This window comes from Macaca mulatta, chromosome 8 (assembly GCF_049350105.2).
Source record: "Macaca mulatta isolate MMU2019108-1 chromosome 8, T2T-MMU8v2.0, whole genome shotgun sequence".
Classification (NCBI taxonomy): Eukaryota; Metazoa; Chordata; class Mammalia; order Primates; family Cercopithecidae; genus Macaca; species Macaca mulatta.
In genome coordinates, this window is record NC_133413.1 from 108,969,951 (window position 1) to 108,990,954 (window position 21,004).

General features: G+C 37.8%; 1 protein-coding gene across 5 annotated transcripts in view; it reads right to left on the minus strand.

The window, feature by feature from the left end:
* STK3 (serine/threonine kinase 3) overlaps nt 1-21,004 on the minus strand; it is a 330,283-nt gene that overhangs the window by 130,646 nt on the left and 178,633 nt on the right. For all 5 annotated transcript variants that reach the window (XM_077942604.1, NM_001260967.1, XM_077942603.1 and 2 more), the window contains 2 exon segments: nt 9,492-9,629; nt 86-211 (listed from right to left, as the gene is read on the minus strand). In XM_077942604.1, coding sequence (XP_077798730.1) covers nt 86-211; nt 9,492-9,629 — 264 coding nt within the window.

Below are 21,004 nucleotides of genomic sequence, written 5' to 3' on the forward strand. Positions count from 1 at the left end.
CAGTAAGTGCTTTTATTTAAAGAAACAGAATTATAGAAAAATAACTCAGCAGAAAAAAATCAACTTTTTGAAGATAATTACAAACCGAATTTTCTTCTTCCTCTTCCAGTTCTCGTTGCTGTTCCTCATGTCTTTTAGCTTTGATCTCCATAGCTTCTGTGATCAGGTCTCTTAATATTGATACAGGTTTTGCATTCTTGATAAAAGGATGCTAAAAAAGTAAAATTCAATGGTATAAATTCAAAAGATTTTTCTGAATTATAGCTAACAAATGTTAAAACAACATGTAAATGTTAACCAGGATCACAGGCTTCAACAATTGTTTTTTCATCTAGAATTAAATGTACAGGTTAAGAAAACAGAATATGGCCACTGCCTAGAAATAAAGAATTTGCTTTGGGGCTTGTTTTCAAAAAGGAAAAAAAAAAACTTAAAGCACACATACAAAAATGCAACCCTGTTAATAAAACTGCACTATCCTTAAAGATCTAATTGTCCAAATGAAGTGTACACTAGGAGTAAAAAAGATTAAGTTAAAAATATGATTACAGATTATATTACACATAAAAATAAAATTATTTTGGTACTGAGTTACAGATTTTAGTTAATCTTAATAAGTTGACAGCCAAAATCAGGGGCCAAAAGGAAAGCAACATATTTTGTTACTTCTTTAACATATTTTCTGTTTTACTGTATCTTAAGTAATTTAATCTCTTCCAAAGACAAAAATATTTTTTCAGAAAATGAATGTTGCCTAATTTCTTTACCATATATAAAATAACTTGTCACTTTTTAAAAAATATCACCCCGATCTAGCTAAAATAGCTAAGCTCTCTGCAATTCTGACAAAGAGAAGGAAAACTATCATAATAGACCTAGGTTTTAAATTTCTTTTTATTGAGAAGGAGGGACACGAGAGAAAGTAGAGTGAAAGGTTATAATTTGGGATAGAAAACCTAAATTTGGGGCAGCAATCAGTTTCAGTAATTTTCATAGTTATATGTCAGTAGATAGCGTCGGGTAAAAGTGACCTGAGTGAGTGAGTGAGCGAGTGAGTTATTTGTTTGAGACAGGGGCTTGCTCTGTTGCCCAGGTGCGAGCACAATGGTGCAATCATGGCTCACTATAGTCTTGATCTCCCGGGGTGATCCTCCCACCTCAGTCTCCCTAAGTGCTAGGAATAAAGGTATGAGCCACTGCACCCAGCCCTGAGTTATTTTAATAAACATCAATAGAACACAAAAATATATTCAAAGACAAAAAAAATTGTGCTGAAGAAGAAACAGATATTTGAAAGAGGCTTTAAAATGGCAAACATATCATTTGGGACAACCATAAGAAAGAACTTTTTCAGAGTACAGAAATACTAAAATCAATTGTAAAGAACCAATAAATTATTTTAGAACAGTTATAGATTAATCTTACCAGATAAATTAAGTCCTATTAACATATCTGTGGTAGAGACTCCTGGTCATACACCAAAACAGAGTTGTGGTTGGACCTACAATTGCCCAACTGGACCCTACATTTCTCAGCTTAACCCATTCAGGTAGTTATATGTGACTAAGTGAATGTGGGGGGAAATACTGTGTTCCACTTCCTGGCCTGGGCTATGGAGGGCTCTTTGTTACCAACGGATAAGGGTGAGAGGTCAGGTTCTCCCAGAGTCCTATACTGGTACTGTGGGGAGTAGTCTCATTTTAGCTGATTGGTGGTGAAAGTCCTGACCCTTCACCAGACTGCCTCTGACCCACTCCAACAGGGAGGTTGTTGGGTTCTTGTTACTGCCTGGTAGGAGTATAAGTCCAGGCTCCCATATGGTCTTCACTGGCACTCCTCACTTAGGGAGGGGATACTTTCTGCACTGCCTTGTGGAGATGAAAGCCTTAGCTTGACACTCAGTCTTCTCTGACACCACCTCAGAAGGACTGGACAGCCTCAAAAGGGTGGAAGTCTAGGTTCTCCATTTAGCCTTTGCTGGTGGGGTAGGCCATAGTTCTCTTGGTGGTGTTTGGCTAGAGTAGAACGGTTATTGTCTGAAAGTTTTCTGTCTTACTAGGCTGTCCATTTCTCCGTCCTTCTGCTTGAGAGAGCAGGTTTTTAGTTTGTGTCCAATGTTGTTTCTGGGTTGTTGGCTTCTCCGCTACCCAGTGTGGGATAAATGAGGTAAAAAGAAACTCCAGGGAACTCACTCACAGCTATGTCTTTCCTTGGGTCCCACCATCTCTAGCAAGTCTATTGCCTTCTTTCCACCTTTCAGTCTTTTTATGCTTGTTTTATATACTTATAATGTCCAAGGTTTCAGCTGTACTTTAATAAGTACAGAGAAAAATATGGTTACTCAATCTGTCTAGCAGCAGAAATCCCTTCTTCAACTCACTTTAAGCACTTGTTTTATCTGAAGTGTTTTTATATAAATCATTAATTTTGAACTCTATCAGTTTAGAAATTGATAATTCAGAACATGAACAAAATTTAAGAGGAAGTATTTCACATTTTAAAAGAATAAACTTTTCAAGCAGTCTTAATTTTTAAAATACATCATCAAGAATGTGATGTGTTGATCTGCAGTAATTTCTGTCTTCTCATTACTTTAGGTGGTTTAAGAATCCTCACCCTCTTTAATTTTTATTTTAGATACATTTAGAAATAGGAAATCTTTATTGCCTTTTAGAATCTGGTACATTCATCTTTTCCTTGTTGAAATACTTTACAGAACCCTTCATATAATCAGCCCCTTGCCTGACATAAATATTACATATATATTTTTTAGTTTCCATTTTTTGCCATTCATGCCTTTTTCTAAGTTATATATATTCAAATCATCCATTTTTCTTTTGTTTTATTGCAATAGAATGAATATATAAATATTCTCCTATATTAATCCCTAGTTCTTTCCTATTTCTATTTTTCGTTTTTCTTTTTTTTAACATTTAAGACCTTAATCCATCTGGAAATTACTTTGGTGTGTTGTGGTGAAGATCTAAGTTAATCCTCCCAACACCCCCCAAAGGCAGGCAGTTATCTCAGCACCATTTTTACTTTAAGTTGTTTCTCCCTCACTGATTAGAAATGTTATCTTCGGCCGGACGCGGTGGCTCAAGCCTGTAATCCCAGCACTTTGGGAGGCCGAGACGGGCGGATCACGAGGTCAGGAGATCGAGACCATCCTGGCTAACACGGTGAAACCCCGTCTCTACTAAAAAATACAAAAAAACTAGCTGGGCGAGGTGGCGGGCGCCTGTAGTCCCAGCTACTCGGGAGGCTGAGGCAGGAGAATGGCGTGAACCCGGGAGGCGGAGCTTGCAGTGAGCCGAGATTGCGCCACTGCACTCAGCCTGGGCGACAGGGCGAGACTCCGTCTCAAAAAAAAAAAAAAAAGAAATGTTATCTTCACGATATGCTAGTTTCCTTTGTATATTATATACCATTTCTGGGCATTTAATTCTGTTTCATTATTCTATCTCATATTGGCATCATATACTTTTCTAAGCATTTAACAAAAAATGTAATTTGTTTATTAAACATAAAATTTGATTTTTCTATTAAATCGATCACTATATAATTCAGATAATGTTTATCTTTATTTTTTGCCTATATTGTTTCTCAGTGACTGAAAACGGAATATCAAAATATCCCAATTTATTTATTTAGATCAACCTCTTATGTCTTTAATTTGTAACATACAATGCTGTATTAATATACCAAGTTTATAACTGTATCATCCTTTATATTATGTTTTTTATCAATATTAAGTGACTCCTTCCTCATTTACTGATTTCTGCTGTCAATTTTGCTTTTTTAATCATGTTATTCATAGTATCTTTTTATGTGTTTTATTAAAATTTCATTGCCTGTTTTTAACTTTTAACCCAAATTCTTTTAAGTATGCCTCACATAGAAACATGAGTTGGATTTTATATAAGTTTGTAAGTTTAGCTCATGTAGAAAGCATGGAGTTGCATTTATCTTATGAACTAAGTGAACCACTTAGTACTTAACTAAATATTATTTAATAAAAAAATTAACAATTATATTAGTATATAATTATATGCTAATGCCATTTTTATCATAATTATTTTACATTATGTAAAACATAAATGTTTTATCATAATATTCTATCATAAATGTTTTACATTTCTATCTTGTTTTTTCTGCATTCTTTTTTACGTTGCTTTGCAGTTTTAATTTTACTTCCTGCTAATCTTAAAATGCCTTTAAAAATATACACATAGTCCCTTTACAAAGGTTCAATTTAGGATTTTTCAACTTTACAATGCTGCAAAAGTGATATGCATTCAGTAGAAACCATACTTGGAATTTTGATATCTGATATTTTCCCAGGCTAGTAATATATGGTACAATACTCTCTTCTGATGCTGAGCGTGAAGGTATTAATAAGTCCCAGCTCCCAGTGAGCTATGCGATAATGAGGGTAATTAATCAATATTCTATAGTGTACTGTGTTGTCAGCATTTTTTGGATAATGTGTTTTGTGTTTTCACATTCAATTGTGTCTACAAAACACTCAACTACACTAATTTATGTGTTCTGGGCACGTTTTTGGTAGGCTAGGCTAAGCTAGGATAGGTGTATTTTAACACGTTTTTGACTTACAATATTTTAAACCTTCACTGGGGTTGATCAGGACCTAACTCCATTGTAAGTTAAGGAGCACCTGTACTTAAAAAATTGGCAATTTGTCTGATAAAACTTCTCTTCTGACTCAAGAATACTCAAATAATATGGCCTTGCTCTTCTAGTACCCTTTTAACTTTATTAGCCACTTCCTCTTTGTTGATCAAAACCATGTCTGCAGCAGTTATACAGGAAAAGCACAAGTACAAATGAAATTGGACATACTGAGATTTTGAGATTAAGAACGTTAAGCTCTATAGACTAACTCTAGCATGACACTATAGTGAATTCACAATGAACTGCATAAAAGCAGGGTTGTGGTAAACTGGATGAACCAGATAAGCATATTGGCTTTTCTTAAAAATAACTGCAGCTTAGAAGGGTAGTTTATACATTCCCCTGAGAAGATAAAGTATGATGTAGTTTGAAATTTCTATACTTTGTTAAATAAATGTAATTCTGCTGGTTTCTAGTTTCTGTAGTGTTGGTCTTCTCTCGCTTTTGTTAATATATAATCAGTCACTAAACCCTTCTCATTCTTTCATCAGATTTACTATTTTCTATTTTGGCAACTATTTTTTTAAACTCAGGTCCTTAACAATTCACACCTGTATTATTACAGTGCCTCCTCATTCTATTTCTATATTTTGCTGCAACATTATGCTATCAAAGACATTCTTTTCTTATACTCTCTTGTTTACATATGTAAGTAAAGTGGCTCTCAGACAAAATTGAGGCATCTCATCCTAGGCATCAGTATACTCTTCTTACTTTACTGTTGTCTGTATCTAAACTCTGACACTATTTCTCTAACTGGTGTTACTGTGTTCTAAAATACATCTCCCATTTTTTTGTCTTTGTTCGTATTGTTCATACCATTTCTCCTCCCTAAAATGACCTATTTCTTCTGTATGAGGTATCTGTGATTACCGTATCCATTCTTCTACTTTTACATTTATTAATCATATAGGCTGTGCATCATGAATGTAACTTCTATATTGTATTGTAATTTTTTAACATTTCTTTTGTTTCTCAAATAATATAACTTCAGTTTTTTGTGTGTTTTTGGGGGGTGTGTGTGACCTTTCTACTAGTTTGTCAAAAATTTTTAGAGTAGGACAGGAGTCTTTCCTTTCTTATTGCTCTACTCTCCTCTAGGACACCGTCTTTGTTTTTATAGCTGTTTGAAGTTGCGTTGTAAGTACCTGTGTTTTCCAACTTGACACAAACGGAAGAGATCATGGAAGACTGGTCACTGACTTTATTTATTTATTTATTTTGAGACAGAATCTCACTCTGTTGTCCAGGTTGGAGTGCAGAGGTGCGATCGTGGCTCGCTGTAATCCCCATCTCCAGGGTTCAAGTGATTCTCCTGCCTCAGCCTCCCAAATAGCTGGGACTACAGGCATGCGCCACCATGCCTGGCTAATCTTTGTATTTTTTGTATAGATGGGGTTTCACTATGTTGGCCAGGCTGGTCTTGAACTCCTGATCTCAAGTGATCCGCCTGCCTCGGCCTCCCAAAGTGCTGGGATTACAGGTGTGAGTCACCGTGCCTGGTCACTTACTGACTTTAGATTCCAGGTTGCCCACCAGCAGGTATAAGGATCATCTCCAGATCAGGAACTCCAGTGCTAATAGACTGAAACTGAACCTTGTCTTTTAATATCCCTAGGGTTTTAATTTCTTTATCTTTAAAAACTACTAAAATTTCAACTTAATAATCTCAAAGGATCCTTCCCATCTATGATTTTTAAAAATTTATACAATATTCTGTGTCATAGAAAATCAATCACTATTTTTAAAATCCATCATGAATTTCTTTTTAAATATTGTTTCTTTGTTTACTGGAAATGAATATGGTATAATCTGTACATGTAAGCTATAGATATATGTCAACAAAAATTTGGCAATCAGATTGTCCACTGAGAGTTAAACTATGATTTAAATCAGGGGTCCCCAACCTCCAGCTGCAGACTGGTACCTGCTGTGGCCCGTTAGGAACTGGGCTGCACAGCAGGAGGTAAGCAAGCATTACAGCCTGAACTCTGCCTACTGTCAGATCAGCAGTGGCATTAGATTCTAACAGAAGCACAAACCCTATTGTGACCTGCGCATGTGAGGGATCTACATGCTCCTTATGAGAATCTAACTAACGCCTGATGATCTGAGGCAGACAGTCTAATCCTGAAACCATCCCACCTCTGCTCATCATCCATGGAAAAACTGTCTTCCATGAAACCAGTCCCTGGTGCCAAAAAGGTTGGAGACAGCTAATTTAAATCATAACAGATAAGACATACAAAACTCCTTGAAGAGACAGAATGGTTTCTAGGCTTCCTGCCAAATAAGACTCTATCTAATGAGGCCAAAGATAATTATCCTATCCAAAAAAATATATATATATATAAATCAGAAGTTTGTTAGGTTAAATATACACATATTACCTTTACTATGTATGTATTAAGTACTGGATACTAGGAATCCAAAGGTAGTACCCTTTGGACTACTTTAAAATACATATATATTTCAGCAGGGCGAGATAGCTCATGCCTATAATCCCAGGAATTTGGGAGGTCAAAGTGGGCAGATTACACGAGCCCAGGAGTTAGAGACTAGCCTGGGCAACATGGCGAATCCTGTCTCTATGAAACAGACAAAAGTTAGCTGGATGTGGTGGCATGCATCTGTAGTTCCAGCTACTCAGGAGGCTGAGGTGGGAGGATAGGTGGAGCCTGGGAGGTAGAGGTTTCAGTGAGTGAGATCATGCCATTGTACTCCAGCTGGGGCAATACGGTGAAATCCTATCTCAAAAAATATATGGGCCAGGCACGGTGGCTCACGTCTGTAATCCCAGCACTTTGGGAGACTGAGGCAGGTGGATCACTTGAGGTCAGGAGTTCGATACCAGCCTGATCAACATGGCAAAACCCTGTCTCTACTAATAATACAAAAATCAGCCAGGCATGGTGGCACACACCTGTAATCCCAGCTACTTGGGAGGCTGAGGCACGAGAATCACTTGAAACTGGGAGGCAGGGGTTGCAGTGAGCTGGGTGCCACTGCACTCTAGCCTGGGTGACAAAGTGAGACTTCATCTCAAAAAAATAAAAAATAAAATAAAATAATACACACACACACACACATATATAACACATACATATATTTCAAAGGAATATTGACAATATTTCAAAATAAATGTTTTAATCAATTTTTTGTGGAAAAATAAATTTTTACCATCTAAACCATTAATTTTTGAAAGGTAATATTTGCACATAACCCAAATCTCAAAAGTTTTATAAACAGTATTCATCAAAAAGCAAGTCTCCATCCCAGTCCTGCCCCATCTATAGTTAGTTACCTTCTCTGGAGGCCATTTTTTTGCTTATTTTTCTAGAGATACTCCATTATAAGCATTAAGATAGGTATATATGTTGTGCGTACGTAGGTGTATTTTTCCAATCACTCTCTTTCATGGACTTTAAATTGTTTCCAACTTGTTCACAGATATTTAGGATCTTTCCAATCTTTTAAAATTTCAATGTTCTATGAATATTTTTACACATATGTTATATCACACATGGTTAAATATTTCTGTAGAATAAATTCCTAGAAGTGCAGTTGTTGGATCAAAGAATATATGGATTTTTTCTTTAAATAGATATTGCTGTACTGTCATCTATGGAGATTGAGTACCAAGTTCCACTTTCATAACAATAAACATTATACTTAAGAGCATGTTTCCCATACCCCTCAACACATCCTTTTGGAAAAACAGGACTTTGGAAAGTTACTTTTTTTTTCCCTTTTTTCTTTTTTTGTCCTTTTAACCCAATGATTCTTTTAGAGACAGGGAAGTCACTTTTTACAAGAACCATGTTTTTCATCCTTTTGTTACTTAACAATAGAAATCATTTTGCAAATATCAAGTTTTGTTAACGTGAGACATGCTTATTATTAGTTGAAAGTTCTAAGGCTATTCTGTTGGGAAAATTAAGATTCACAAACAACTATTATAAATATTAAATTATTTCCATTTGCATTAAATTTTAAGGTAGATTTTAAAATCTACTGACATTCTGGATACAAAGTCTACTTACAATTATTCTATCAAAAAAAAAGTGAAACTCTGAAGCTCTTCCTTTAGATAATCCTGTAACTGGTATTTACAACGTGATCAACTCTTCAAGGAGTCCAGGGATCTTGTACTTACATATTTTATAGTGGAGCAAAAAGTCAAAGGACAAATGCTGAGTCAAGGAACAGAAGAAAAAAAAACATGAGAAATAGTAACTATGAAGACAAAGATTCTTTTCTGAAAGGAGAATGCTTTGGAAATTTTGTTTTAAAACAACACTGGGGGGAATGAGGGGACGAGAGGAGAAGAAAGAAAAGAAGAGAACAAAGAGGAGAGGTAAGAGGAGGGGAATGGAGGTTTACATCTTTTTTTTTTTTTTTTTGGAGACGGAGTCTCCCTCTGTCGCCCAGGCTGGAGTGCGGTGGCGCAATCTCCACTCACTGCAAGCTCCGCCTCCCGGGTTCACGCCATTCTCCTGCCTCAGCCTCCCGTGTGGCTGGGACTACAGGCGCCCGCCACCGCGCCCGGCTAGTTTTTGTATTTTTTAGTAGAGACGGGGTTTCACCGTGTTAGTCAGGATGGTCTCGATCTCCTGACCTCGTGATCCGCCCATCTCGGCCTCCCAAAGTGCTGGGATTACAGGCGTGAGCCACCGCGCCCGGCCGAGGTTTACATCTTTAGAAATCAGTTATGAAACACACAGCAGTTTTGGCCAATGTCAGAAAGCTGAAAGGTTTGAAGAAAATATCCTTCCTTTTGAGGCACAAGCACTGACCTGTAAAAGTTGTGTTGCAGTAGCTCTCTGCTCAGGATTCTTCACCAAACACTTTTTAACAAAATCGGTGAAATCATCGGACCAAAGTTCTGGCTTTCTGAATGTTGGTGGTGGATTTGTGGGAATCATAAAAATAGCCTAGTGCAAATGAAATATCCAAAAGACAGTAAGAATCACACTAGCACAATCAAATAAACAAATCTCTTTATCTTTTTATCAGACTCTAAATTTGAAAAACAAATTTAAGCTGTTCTAGGATTTCCAGTAAGTCTGAAATTCAGGAAGCCAATCCATCTGCTCCTAATGTAATCATTTCCCACTAAATTTCCTCTATTTGAATTGTAGCTCATTGAGCACATCATTCTTTATTTTACCTATTACTTTTTTTATCAGTCTCCAAAGAAGACTACATTTCTGACCCACTAACGATATTCCCTAAACAGATATATTCCCAAATTTTGCTACTACGTGCCAGATTTACTTCTTGTTTCAGTTTTATATAAGTACTGCTGCTTCAAATGGGTAGCAGGAGTCTAATTGGCTTTTGCAATCCAGAATATTTAAGTAAAATTACTGCTATAATATGAAGTAATACTTGATAGTGCCAAGACTTTTATTTCTTTTTAAATACAAGTCAAAATTTCAAATGAAAAATTTCAAAGTAATACACTACTTTAATTTATCACTAATGATTCAGTACTAATAATTTAGTGGTAATGACAATACATTCAGATAGCTCAAAATTCAAAAACCACAGAAAGACTCCATCTCATCTCTCGCCTCCTAGACAGTCACCCTGGCATGCTTTTGCTTTTAATCTGAGTATGTTTATGACCCAAGAAGTAGATTAAAAAAACAAAAACAAAAACCTGAAGACATTCTAAATATGAAATACAAAAGTCAGTTAGGGGGCTAATGTAGATGTCCCAACATGAGCAATAAAATGTTCAAACTAGAATAGTATCTACAGGAATGAAATGGAAGAAATGAAGCATGAGACACTTCAAAAGAGGAACCAAGAGTACATGCTAATAATATTGTTTTGGAGAGGTGAAAAAGGGAAGCATGAAAAATTACTCCAGAATTCAAGAAATAAGAAATAGGTACCTTAAACTGTAAGGCACTCAGGTATTTTAATAATTCCCTATATCATTCTTTTGAATGCCCTCAGAATATGCAGCCATGTACTACAATGCATTATTATTGGTTTCTAACTTGGAAAGTGATCCAGTGGACTTTATGTGGGCACAGCAGCAAAGACTCAATATCCAAGTCTGTTGATTATAGGTTAAGAGTCAATCTTTTTACCAGTATATGCATATTCTTTCAAAAAAGGTAAATTCTTTAATAGATTAGAATATTTTTGTATACCTCACGTCATGCTATACTTATTACATCTATGGTAGTCTTTCAAAAGCAGTGTAGCCAGTATTACAAAACAATAAACATCTTTCAATCAAACAAATATTTATAAAGCATTTTTGTGTGTTCAGAACAATGCTATAATTTAGAGGTATCAAAACAAAGGGCCACAGGCCAAATAGTGCCAGTGGATCTATTTCGTTCAGACAACATCAATCTCACATTGCCACAAGGTATGAATCTGCTGTAATTAGGCTCATTTAAACTAGGACATATGTTCTTCCTCTTGCATGAGCCCTATCTAGCCTGGCTCAATTATCTACTTTATGTGAAGGTCCCTTTAAATATCAGATATTGTAAACCTGGCTATTATAGATTTTAAATAGGATACATATCTCAGACCCCCAGAGCTCACAGTCAACTTGTGGAGAAAAAAACAAACACATATGAAACAAATAGCAAACAACAGAGTGCCAGACAATGAAATTCTGCCTGCAAATAACCTAATGAAACTCAGACAGCTCCACATTTGAGGCAGAACCTAATAAGGCTTTAAAAAATGAGTAAAATGGGGTTAAAAGCAGCTGCTAGCAAAGGCACACAAAACCACCTGCTACTTCCAACTAGAGAATAAAAATAAATTTGAACTCTCATCTCTGCAAAACAGTTCAAAGGACTTACATGAGCCCCTATATAGACTGACCTCAAACTACAGGTAAATTACACTAGATTGTCTAGATAAATATTGTTCATCTGCACTTCTGTTGTAAACTGGTGGATAACACAATGATTTATGTCCTTGCAGCCAATGCTCTCCTTTGAACTTTGAGGCAATGAGTTGCAGTCTTATCTTCAGATAATCTTAACATATAAGGCTCACCTTAGCAGTAGCTATTAGAAACCCAAGGATAAAAAGCTTAACTCTAACTCTTATTTACCCAGTACTCTCATAAAGTGAACCTAAAATGTCACAGTCTACCCTCAAATATGCATTGAACAAGCATGAACACCAAGCATACAGTCCAAACAAATAAGTCTTAGCGTATGATCTATACCAAAATGTCTCCAGGAAAACCACTATGCCATTTATTTCCATTTTTTAACGTTAGATCATCAATAACAGATTTTCTTGCTAGCCTTACTGTACTAATTTAACTAACTTAACCTAATAATGAACCACAGAGGATCCTCTTAAGAATCTCCAGGTTTCATATGAGTTGATTAGGTAATAGGCCCCTTCTATAGAAATTTTGGCAATCAGTGGCTCACTTTAGACTAACAATTCATTCCCTTGCCACCAACCAAATCACAGGGACACACATTACAGCCATATAATTTATCTTATCTCTAACACCATTTTGATTGAAGAATGTTAGTAAAATAAATGACATGATTATCCTTGTGTTTGTTTCTACACAATGTGTTGCTTAACTACATACCAAACCTCTGATTATGTTTCTAAAAGAACTACTCTGATCACAAGTAGTTTAAGAGGCCAAGAAATCTAGGTGCTTCAAAACAACTAATTATCTTCATGCCTGAAATGTCATGCCTTAGACTGCAGGAGTACCCAGGAGATGTGGAAAGGGATGAAAATGAGAAGCTACAATGACTGAACTTTATAATCTCAGTGGAATGAGTCAACACATGTCTGAATCTACAGCAGCTGAGTTTGTGAATGTATAGAAGTGATGGGCATGCCAGAATAACAAAGAAATTCATACCATTATTTAAGAACCTCAGATATATGAGCAAAAGGTTATCTTTACAACAAATAAATGAGATAAAGGATGAGAAAACACTATAAAACTACAAAGAAGTAACAAATATAGCTGTTTCCTGACAGCAAACATAATACACAGGTAACAAGCTAAATACAATTTAAAAATAATTTCTGGAAAGGAAATAAAGTAATTACACTAATTTATAAAAGACAGTACAAATAAAAGCAAACGGTACAATGTGATGAGCCAATACTGGACATAAGTCAGAAAAACTGGCTTGAGTTCTAAATCACTACCTGACTGTGTGGTTTTAGTATCATTTTGTTTTTTTTTCCAAGTAAGGAGGTTGAACTGGATGTTTATCATGTCCCTTACCAGGTATAAAAAGACCCTGGCACTCTTTACCGGGTATTAAAAAACCTTGGCACTCTAACTGCCTAGGAATTGAAAGGTAAAATTATACTAAACAAATATTAAATTGCTAGTTAGAAAAGGGATGGAGAAGAGGAAAAACAGGGAAGGATAGGAAAAGACCTTTTAGATGTTAATATAAAAATGTGAATCTAGGCCGGGCACGGTGGTTCCCGCCTGTAATTCCAACACTTTGGGGGGCTGAGAGAGATGGATTACCTGAGGCCAGGAGTTCGAGACCAGCCTGGCCAATATGGTGAAACCCTATCTCTCCCAAAAAACAAAAATTAGCCAGGCGTAGTGGGAGGCACTCGTAATCCCAGCCACTTGGGTGGCTGAGACAGGAGAATTGCTTGAACTCGGAAGACAGAGGTTACAGTGAGCTGAGATCACACCATTGCACTACAGCCTGGGCAACAAGAGGGAAACTCCGTCTAAAAAAAAAAAAAAGTGAATCTAAATTTTTATCACCACTCCCTCAAAAGCAAAAATGAAATATATAGACATTTTGAAGAGAATAGTAAATCTAAAGTGAATATTTCTCCTATAATAATGTTTCCACAGTAAGCACAGAGTTAAAGTATTGGCACCATGAACTCACGATTCACTCCAGCTCCAGTAGCAATCATTAATCTGGCCAAGAAAGGCCAATGTGCCAGCCTGGAAACCAAATTAAGGGAGAGGGTGCACCTGGTATTCTGGCAGTACAAAGCAAATAAGAGAACCAGCTCTAGACGGCACTGGGTACATAATAGCACCATTATTAGTAACTATCTGACCTATTTAACTACTCTATGCCTCTGTTCCCACATCTTAATATAGGAATGTTAAGGCTGTTCTGAATTTTAAATAGATTAATACATGTAAAACACTTAGAATAATGTCTGCCACAATTGTAAATGCTCAATAATATGAGCTATTATTAACCTAATTTTACAACGAAGGCTCACAAGAGTAAGCTAGCTCATTCAAGATCACACAGCTAGTAAACTGAATGTAAAAATTAGAACTCAAGTTTGATTCCTTAGCATATGCTACCTCACATTACCTCTATGTTTCCACTAAATTTCTGCTGCACATAATTTTAAGATAAAGGCTCTGTTATATACATTCAGTCTCTAGAAAAAAATGGAAAAGTATTTGTAACAAAGATGATTATAGTTTTGCTATCTTTAACAGTAGAAAACTGAAGAAAAAAAAAGCCAAACAATTGAGGGTGCTAAGTAAACTATATATGAATAACATAAAGTAACATATTGCCATAAAAAGTGACAAATGTGTGAATTACAAAACCACAAAGAACAGTTCTTAAAAAGTAAAAATGAGGGAGTAAAACAGTAAAGACTGCTTTCGCATAAAAACGACTAGTATGCAGCAATAAAAACTAAAAGATGGTATAGAATCTTAAAAATTAAAACTGTCAATTCATAGCAGCAATTATGTACAAGATTGTATAAGTGTCTTTAAAATTTATTTTTACTATGATGGCTTTTCAATTTTTTTTTAACTTTTAAAAATTACACTTGCAGCTAGGCAAAGTGGCTCATGCCTGCAGCCCCTGAGCTGAGAGGCTGAGGAAGGAGGATCGCTTGAGCCCAGGAGCTCAAGACAAGCCTAGGCAACACAAAGAGATCCTGACTTTATTTTTTATACGTATATATATTTAAAAGTATCTAAAAAAATTATACTTGCAATTGCAACAGCTTCATTTGATACCACCCCGCAAGCTGTCACCTATTCCAGCCTGCCCCACAACCACCTCTTACTCATGCACTATTTAAATACCAATACACTCAATTGCTTCCAGTTAAATCTTAACCATCTTTTAAGACTGAAATATAATATCCCTTTAATACAATTCAACAATATCATAAAACATGGCTGTAGAGAAAACTAAAAGTGAACAAAAGCCAACACTGAAAGAACTTTATCATAAATTTCACTCTCTCAGATAGAAGTCCTATGGTCAGTTCAACTGACTTTTGTAAGCACATAAATGTATCCATACCTGCAATATATTAACTTCTTCAAGAAATTTAGAGTCTAATGGAAGACAAAAATGCATATCAGATCATTTTAATAAAATAGTGTAAGTGCTCAAATACATGTGAGCAATGGGTATTACAAAGGACGACTTAGCCCAAATGGGTATGTGAGCTAAAAGGGTACGGGAAGATGAGATTTCAGCTGAGACATAAATAATGAGTGAGTCAGTGAAGCACAGAAAGGAGACCAGCATCTTCTGAGTCGTGAAGTCTGAAACCTCATGGAGCTGTGGAACCTCATGGAGCTGTGAGAGAAACTGACTTATGTCAGATGTAGGGCAGGGAAATTACGAGGTGAGCCAAAGGCATCTTGTTTCCCATAAAGAAAGAAATCACTCAAATACTAACTGGATCACATCAGAAGTTCAGCACTTGTAGAACTTAGTTATCAGCCATAAAAGAATCTGATTTAACTGATCTGGGGTGATGACAAGGCACAATATTTTCTTACATCTCCCAAGCAATTCTAATATGTGAGTAACATGGAGAACCACTATTCTAAAATATAAAATACAAAACAAGTGTTAGCACTCTTTAATATTTCAACTTTAGAGCTTTCCATATTTTAATCTTGTACTCTGATTAGTTATACACTCATCCTCTAAATGCCCTGGATAACATGGAAACTACTTGAAGGCAAAACAGTGTCTTCTATTGTCTGAATGTTTGTCTCTTGCAAAATTCTTACGTTGAAAGCAAATCACCAACGTGATGGTATTAGAAGGTGGGGCCTTTGCAGGGTGATTAGGTCATGAGGGCTCCACTTTCGTGAATAGAATTAATGCCTTCATAAACAAGTCCCTACAGAACCATCTAATCCCTTCTGCCAAATAAGGACACATAGAAGGTGCCATCTATGAGGAACAAGCCCTAACTAGACACCAAATCTGCTAGCACCTAGATCCTGAACTTCCAAGCCTCCAAAACTGTGAGCAATGCATATCTTTTGTACAAAATTACCCAGTCTAGGTATTTTGTTATAGCAACCCAAACAGATTATACAATCACTTAAGTTTTGTATGTCAACTGCATTAGGCATAGTACTTCTCCATAGTAGAATCTAAATTTATATTGAGAGTGTTGATATAAAGACATCCAGTTCAGTATGGTGACTTGAACATACTGATTTACGTCAACTCCTTCCCCAAAATCCTGCTAAAGTACAGTAAGAATTTTAAAAAGACTTAACCTCCAAAGAGAGAAGGGCAATAGAAAATAAGAGATAGCAATAAAATTTTGGAAATAGAAAGTAGATGAAAGAGTCATAACTGACTCAAAAGATCTGAGAAATCAGTAAGAAGCACATCAATTCCCTCCAAATAACTGGAAGAAAAAAAAAAAAGCCTAAGAACTTGGAAGTACCAAATATATCTAAAGATAGTGGACACCTGTAACAAGGAACACACTGGGTATCCCAATCTTGGCTTCTAAAATGCCAATCCCCAGTAAAAGCAACCTATGCTCCTTAAGGAAATGACTCATTTCAAAGATCAAAATAGGGAAATCACAAGGTTAGCTTTGGGTATCTTGCTGGGCCAGAAGGTTAAGAAAACACTCAAAGATTAATGGTATTATGTCAAAAGGACATACAAATAACCAAATTTAGGATAATTTGAGCATCAAAATAATAATAATTACACTAGGCATATAGACTATAACTGATAGTAACAAATTTTTAAAAATTAGTCTACGTGTTTTTTTTTTTTGTTTTTTTTTTTGAGAGGGAATCTCACCGTCACCCACCCAGGCTGGAGTGCAGTGACACGATCTAGGCTCACTGCAACTTCCACCTCCCGGGTTCAAGCCATTCTCATGCCTCCACCTCCCAAGTAGCTGTGATTACAGGTGCCTGCCACCACGCCTGGCTATTTTTCACACTTTTAGTAGAGACGAGGTTTCACCATATTGGCCAGGCTAATCTCGAACTCCAGACCTCAAGTGATCTGCCCACCTCGGCCTCCCAAAGTGCTGGGATTACAGGTGTGAGCCACCGCACCTGGCCTACAATGTTATTTTTCTAAGAGTTTAAGAAAAGCTATTCTTTATAGAAAAATTCTAAAAATACACAGTAACTGAAATAGAGTATCAACATATTGCACCCTCAATGTAATTTAATGATCAATTCAGGCAAGGAACACCAATGGATGCTTGAGTTTGGATATCTGTCCCCTCCAAATCTCATGTTGAAATGTGGTCCTCAATGCTGGAAGTGGGGCCTGGGAAGGAAGGGAAGAAGGAAGGGAAGGAGGAAGGGGGAAGGGAAGGAGGAAGGAGGAAGGGAAGGAGGAAGGGGAAAGAGAAGGAGGAAGGGGGAAAGGAAGAAGGATGGGGGAAGGGAAGGAGGAAGCTGGAAGGGAAGGAGGAAGGGAATGGAAGGAGATAGGGAAGGGAAGGAGGTAGGGAAGGGAAGGGAAGGGAAAGGAAGGAGGAAGGAAAGGGAAGGAGGAAGGGAAGGGAAGGAGGAAGGGAAGGGAAGGAGGAAGGAAAGGGAAGGAGGAAGGAAAGGGGAAGGGAAGGGAAGAGAAGGGATGGGAAGGGAAGGGAAGGGAAGGGGAGAAAGATGATATAGAGAGATAGAATGAATAATGCCCCCATCCCCCAAGATGTCTACATTCTAATCCTTGGACTTGTGAATATGTTACTTTACATGGCAAAAAAAGATTTTGAAGATAAGATTAAGTTAAAAGTCTTGAGGTGGAGAAATTATCCTAAATGATCTAGGTGGCCGAATGTAATCAGAAGGGTCCTAAAAAGTAGAAGAGGGAGCCAGGAGAGTCAGAGAGAGATGTGAGTGTGAAAGAATGGTCTGCTTTGAAGCAGTCTTCAAATAATGCTGCTTTGAAGATAAAGGAAGAGGGCCATGAGCCAAAGAATGTGGGCAGCCTTTAGAAGCTTGAAAAAGCAAGGAAACAAAATCTCTCTGAGACACTCTGGGATAAAAAAGCAGCCCTGCCACCACTTTAGATGTAGCCTAGTGAGATCTGTGTTAGACACTATATTTTGGAAAGCTCCAAAATGATCTCCTTTGACTCCATGTCCCACATCCAGGGCACACTGATAAAAGGCATGGGCTCCAAAGCCTTCAGCAACTCCGTCCCAATGGCCCTGCAGGGTTGAGTCCCTGAGGTTGCTCTCATGGGCTGGCACTGGGTGCCTATGGGTTTTCCAGGTGCATGGTGCAAGCTACTGGTAGCTCTATCTGGAGGGATCTGGAGGATTGTGGCCCTCTTCTCATAGCTCCACCAGGCAGTACTCCAGTGAAGATTCTAACCCCGTATTTCCCCTCTGCATTGCCCTAGTAGAGGTTTTCCATGAAAGCTCCAGCCCTACAGCAGACTTCTGCCTGGACATTCAGGCTTTCCCATACCTCCTCTAAAATCTAGGCTGGGGTTCCCAAGTCTCAACTGTTGCTTTCCTTTTAGCTATGAAAATGTCTGCAGCTGGCTTGAATTGCTCCCCTGAAAATTTTTCTCTTCTACCACATAGCTGGGCTGCAAATTTTTCAAACTTTTATATTCTGCTTCCCCTTTAAATACAAGTTCGAGTTTTACAACATTTCTTTGCTCATGCATAGGGGCATAGGTTGTTAGAAGCAGCCAGGTCACCTCCTGAACACTTTACTGCTTTGAAATTTCTTCTGCCAGATACCCTAAATCATCAGTCTCAAGTTCAAAGATCTGCAGATCCCCAGGGCAGCGGTACAATGCCACTAGGTTCTTTGCTAATGCATAACAAAAGTGACATTTGCTCCAGTTTCCAGTAAGTTCCTCATCTCTATCTGAGACCTCATTAGCATGGATTTCATTGTCCATAACACTATCAACATTTTGGTCACAATTTAACAAATCTCTAGGAAGTTCCAAACTTTCCCTCATTTTCCTGTCTTCTTATGAGCCCTCCATACTCTTCCAGCCTCTGCCTGTTACCCACTTTCAAAGCTGCTTCCACATTTTCAGGTATCTTTACAACAATGCCCCACTCCATGGCACTGATTTTCTGTACTGGTCTATTCTCACACTGCTATAAAGAAATATCTGAGACTGGGTAATTTATAAAGAAAAGAAGTGGTTCTGCAGGCTGTATAGGTTCTGCAGGCTGTATAGGAAGCTCATGGTTCTGCAGGCTGTATAGGAAGCATAGCAGCTTCTGTTCCAGGGAGACCTCAGGAAACTTACAATTGTGGTGGAAGGTGAAGGGGAAGCAAGCACATCTTTTTTTCTGAGGCAGAGTTTCGCTCTTGCCACCCAGGCTGGAGTGCAGTGGCATGATCTTGGTTCACTGTAATGTCTGCCTGCCCATTTGTGGTGATAACAACTTCTTCCTCTCTTACTTCCTGCCCCTCTCTCTTCCCCCTGCCCCCAACTATCCATCTATACTAGTTTTCTATTTCTGCTGTAGTAAGTTATTACAAACGTAGCAGTTTACAGAAGCTTATTATCTTACAGCTCTTTAGGTTAGAAGTAAAATATGGCTTGACTCTGTGACCCCACTTAAATATCCTGTCAAATTGTAATCCCCAGTGTTAGAGGTGGGGCCTAATGGAGGTGACTGGATCACGGGGGTGGAGTTCTCATGAATGGTTTAGTATCATCCCCTTGGTGCTGTTCTCATGACAGTGAGTTCTCATAAGATGTGGTTATTTTAAAAGTGTGTAGCACCTTCCCCCTTTCTCTCTTCCTCCTGCTCTGGCCATGAAAGATGTGTTTGTGGCCGGGTGTGGTGGCTCATGCCTGTAATCCCAGCACTTCGGGAGGCCGAGGCAGGCGGATCACCTGAGGTCGGGAGTTTGAGACCAGCCTGGCCAACAAGGCAAAAACCCGTCTCTGCTAAAAATACAAAAATAAGCCAGGTGTGGTGGTGGGTGCCCGTAATCCCAGCTACTTGGGAAGCTAAGGCAAGAGAATTGCTTGAAGAAGCTGTTATCTCCATATATGGGCAGTATCAGGCTAGTTACCATCCATAACTATCAAGTGCTGTAGTGCCATCAGTATGTGGCGTCCACCTTCCAGTTTACCTCATGGTTTAAGATGGGTGGTTCAACATTACCACACACTGACTCCAGACCTCAAAAAAAAGGGTAAGGGATTGGCAATACAGAGTATTAATCAGGTCTCTTTACCCAGCCTCCTTAGAAGTCCAACACAACATTTCTCTTTTGCAGTGTTCTGAACACTTTTGAAGTTCTTTTCCAAGAGGCTGCAAAAGCCCATGGAATTTCCAGAGATAGATATGTCTTTGTTATGCTAAGGAGTTGACTCATGTCACGCCCCTAGATAGCTTCAGGATACAGGATGGTCAGCAGAAAGAATAAGCATGTAATCAGCAGGTTAGGATATTTAGCTGCCTGACCTCTGGTGAGTGGATATGGAAGACTGAGCTCAAACAAATGGCCAAAGATTTAACCAATCATTACTACTTAATGAAAACCCAGTAAAAAACTCTGTACATCCAGGCTTAGCGGAGCCTCCTGGTTGGCAAACACATTCACATGTCCTGATTGTACAAGAGGAAGTCACAGAGGCTCTGTGTTCCCTCAGACATTATCATATGGGTCCCTTCATTTGACTGGTCCTCCTAATTAGCATCCTTTATAATAAACCTGTTATTCTAAGTATAGTTCTTTCCTGAGTTCTGCCAGTCATTCTAGCAAGTTATCAAACCTGAGGGGATCAAAGGAACTGCTGAATGTATAACCATTTAGTCAGAAGTATGGGTAACCTAGGGACCAATTAGGTGTAGCTGGTATCTGAAGAGTGGTCATGTTGGGGATCACGCCCTTGAACTTGTGGGGTCTGAGCTGACTCTGGATGGTTAGCAGCAGAACAGAACCACAGTACACTCAATTTGTGTTGAAATAGAATACTGTAATTCAGGTGGTATTCAAATGTATTTTCACTGTTTGTCAAGTATAGCAAAATAGTGAAATTGATAACCAAGCAATATAAGAAGTACTTTTTAGACAAAGGTGAAA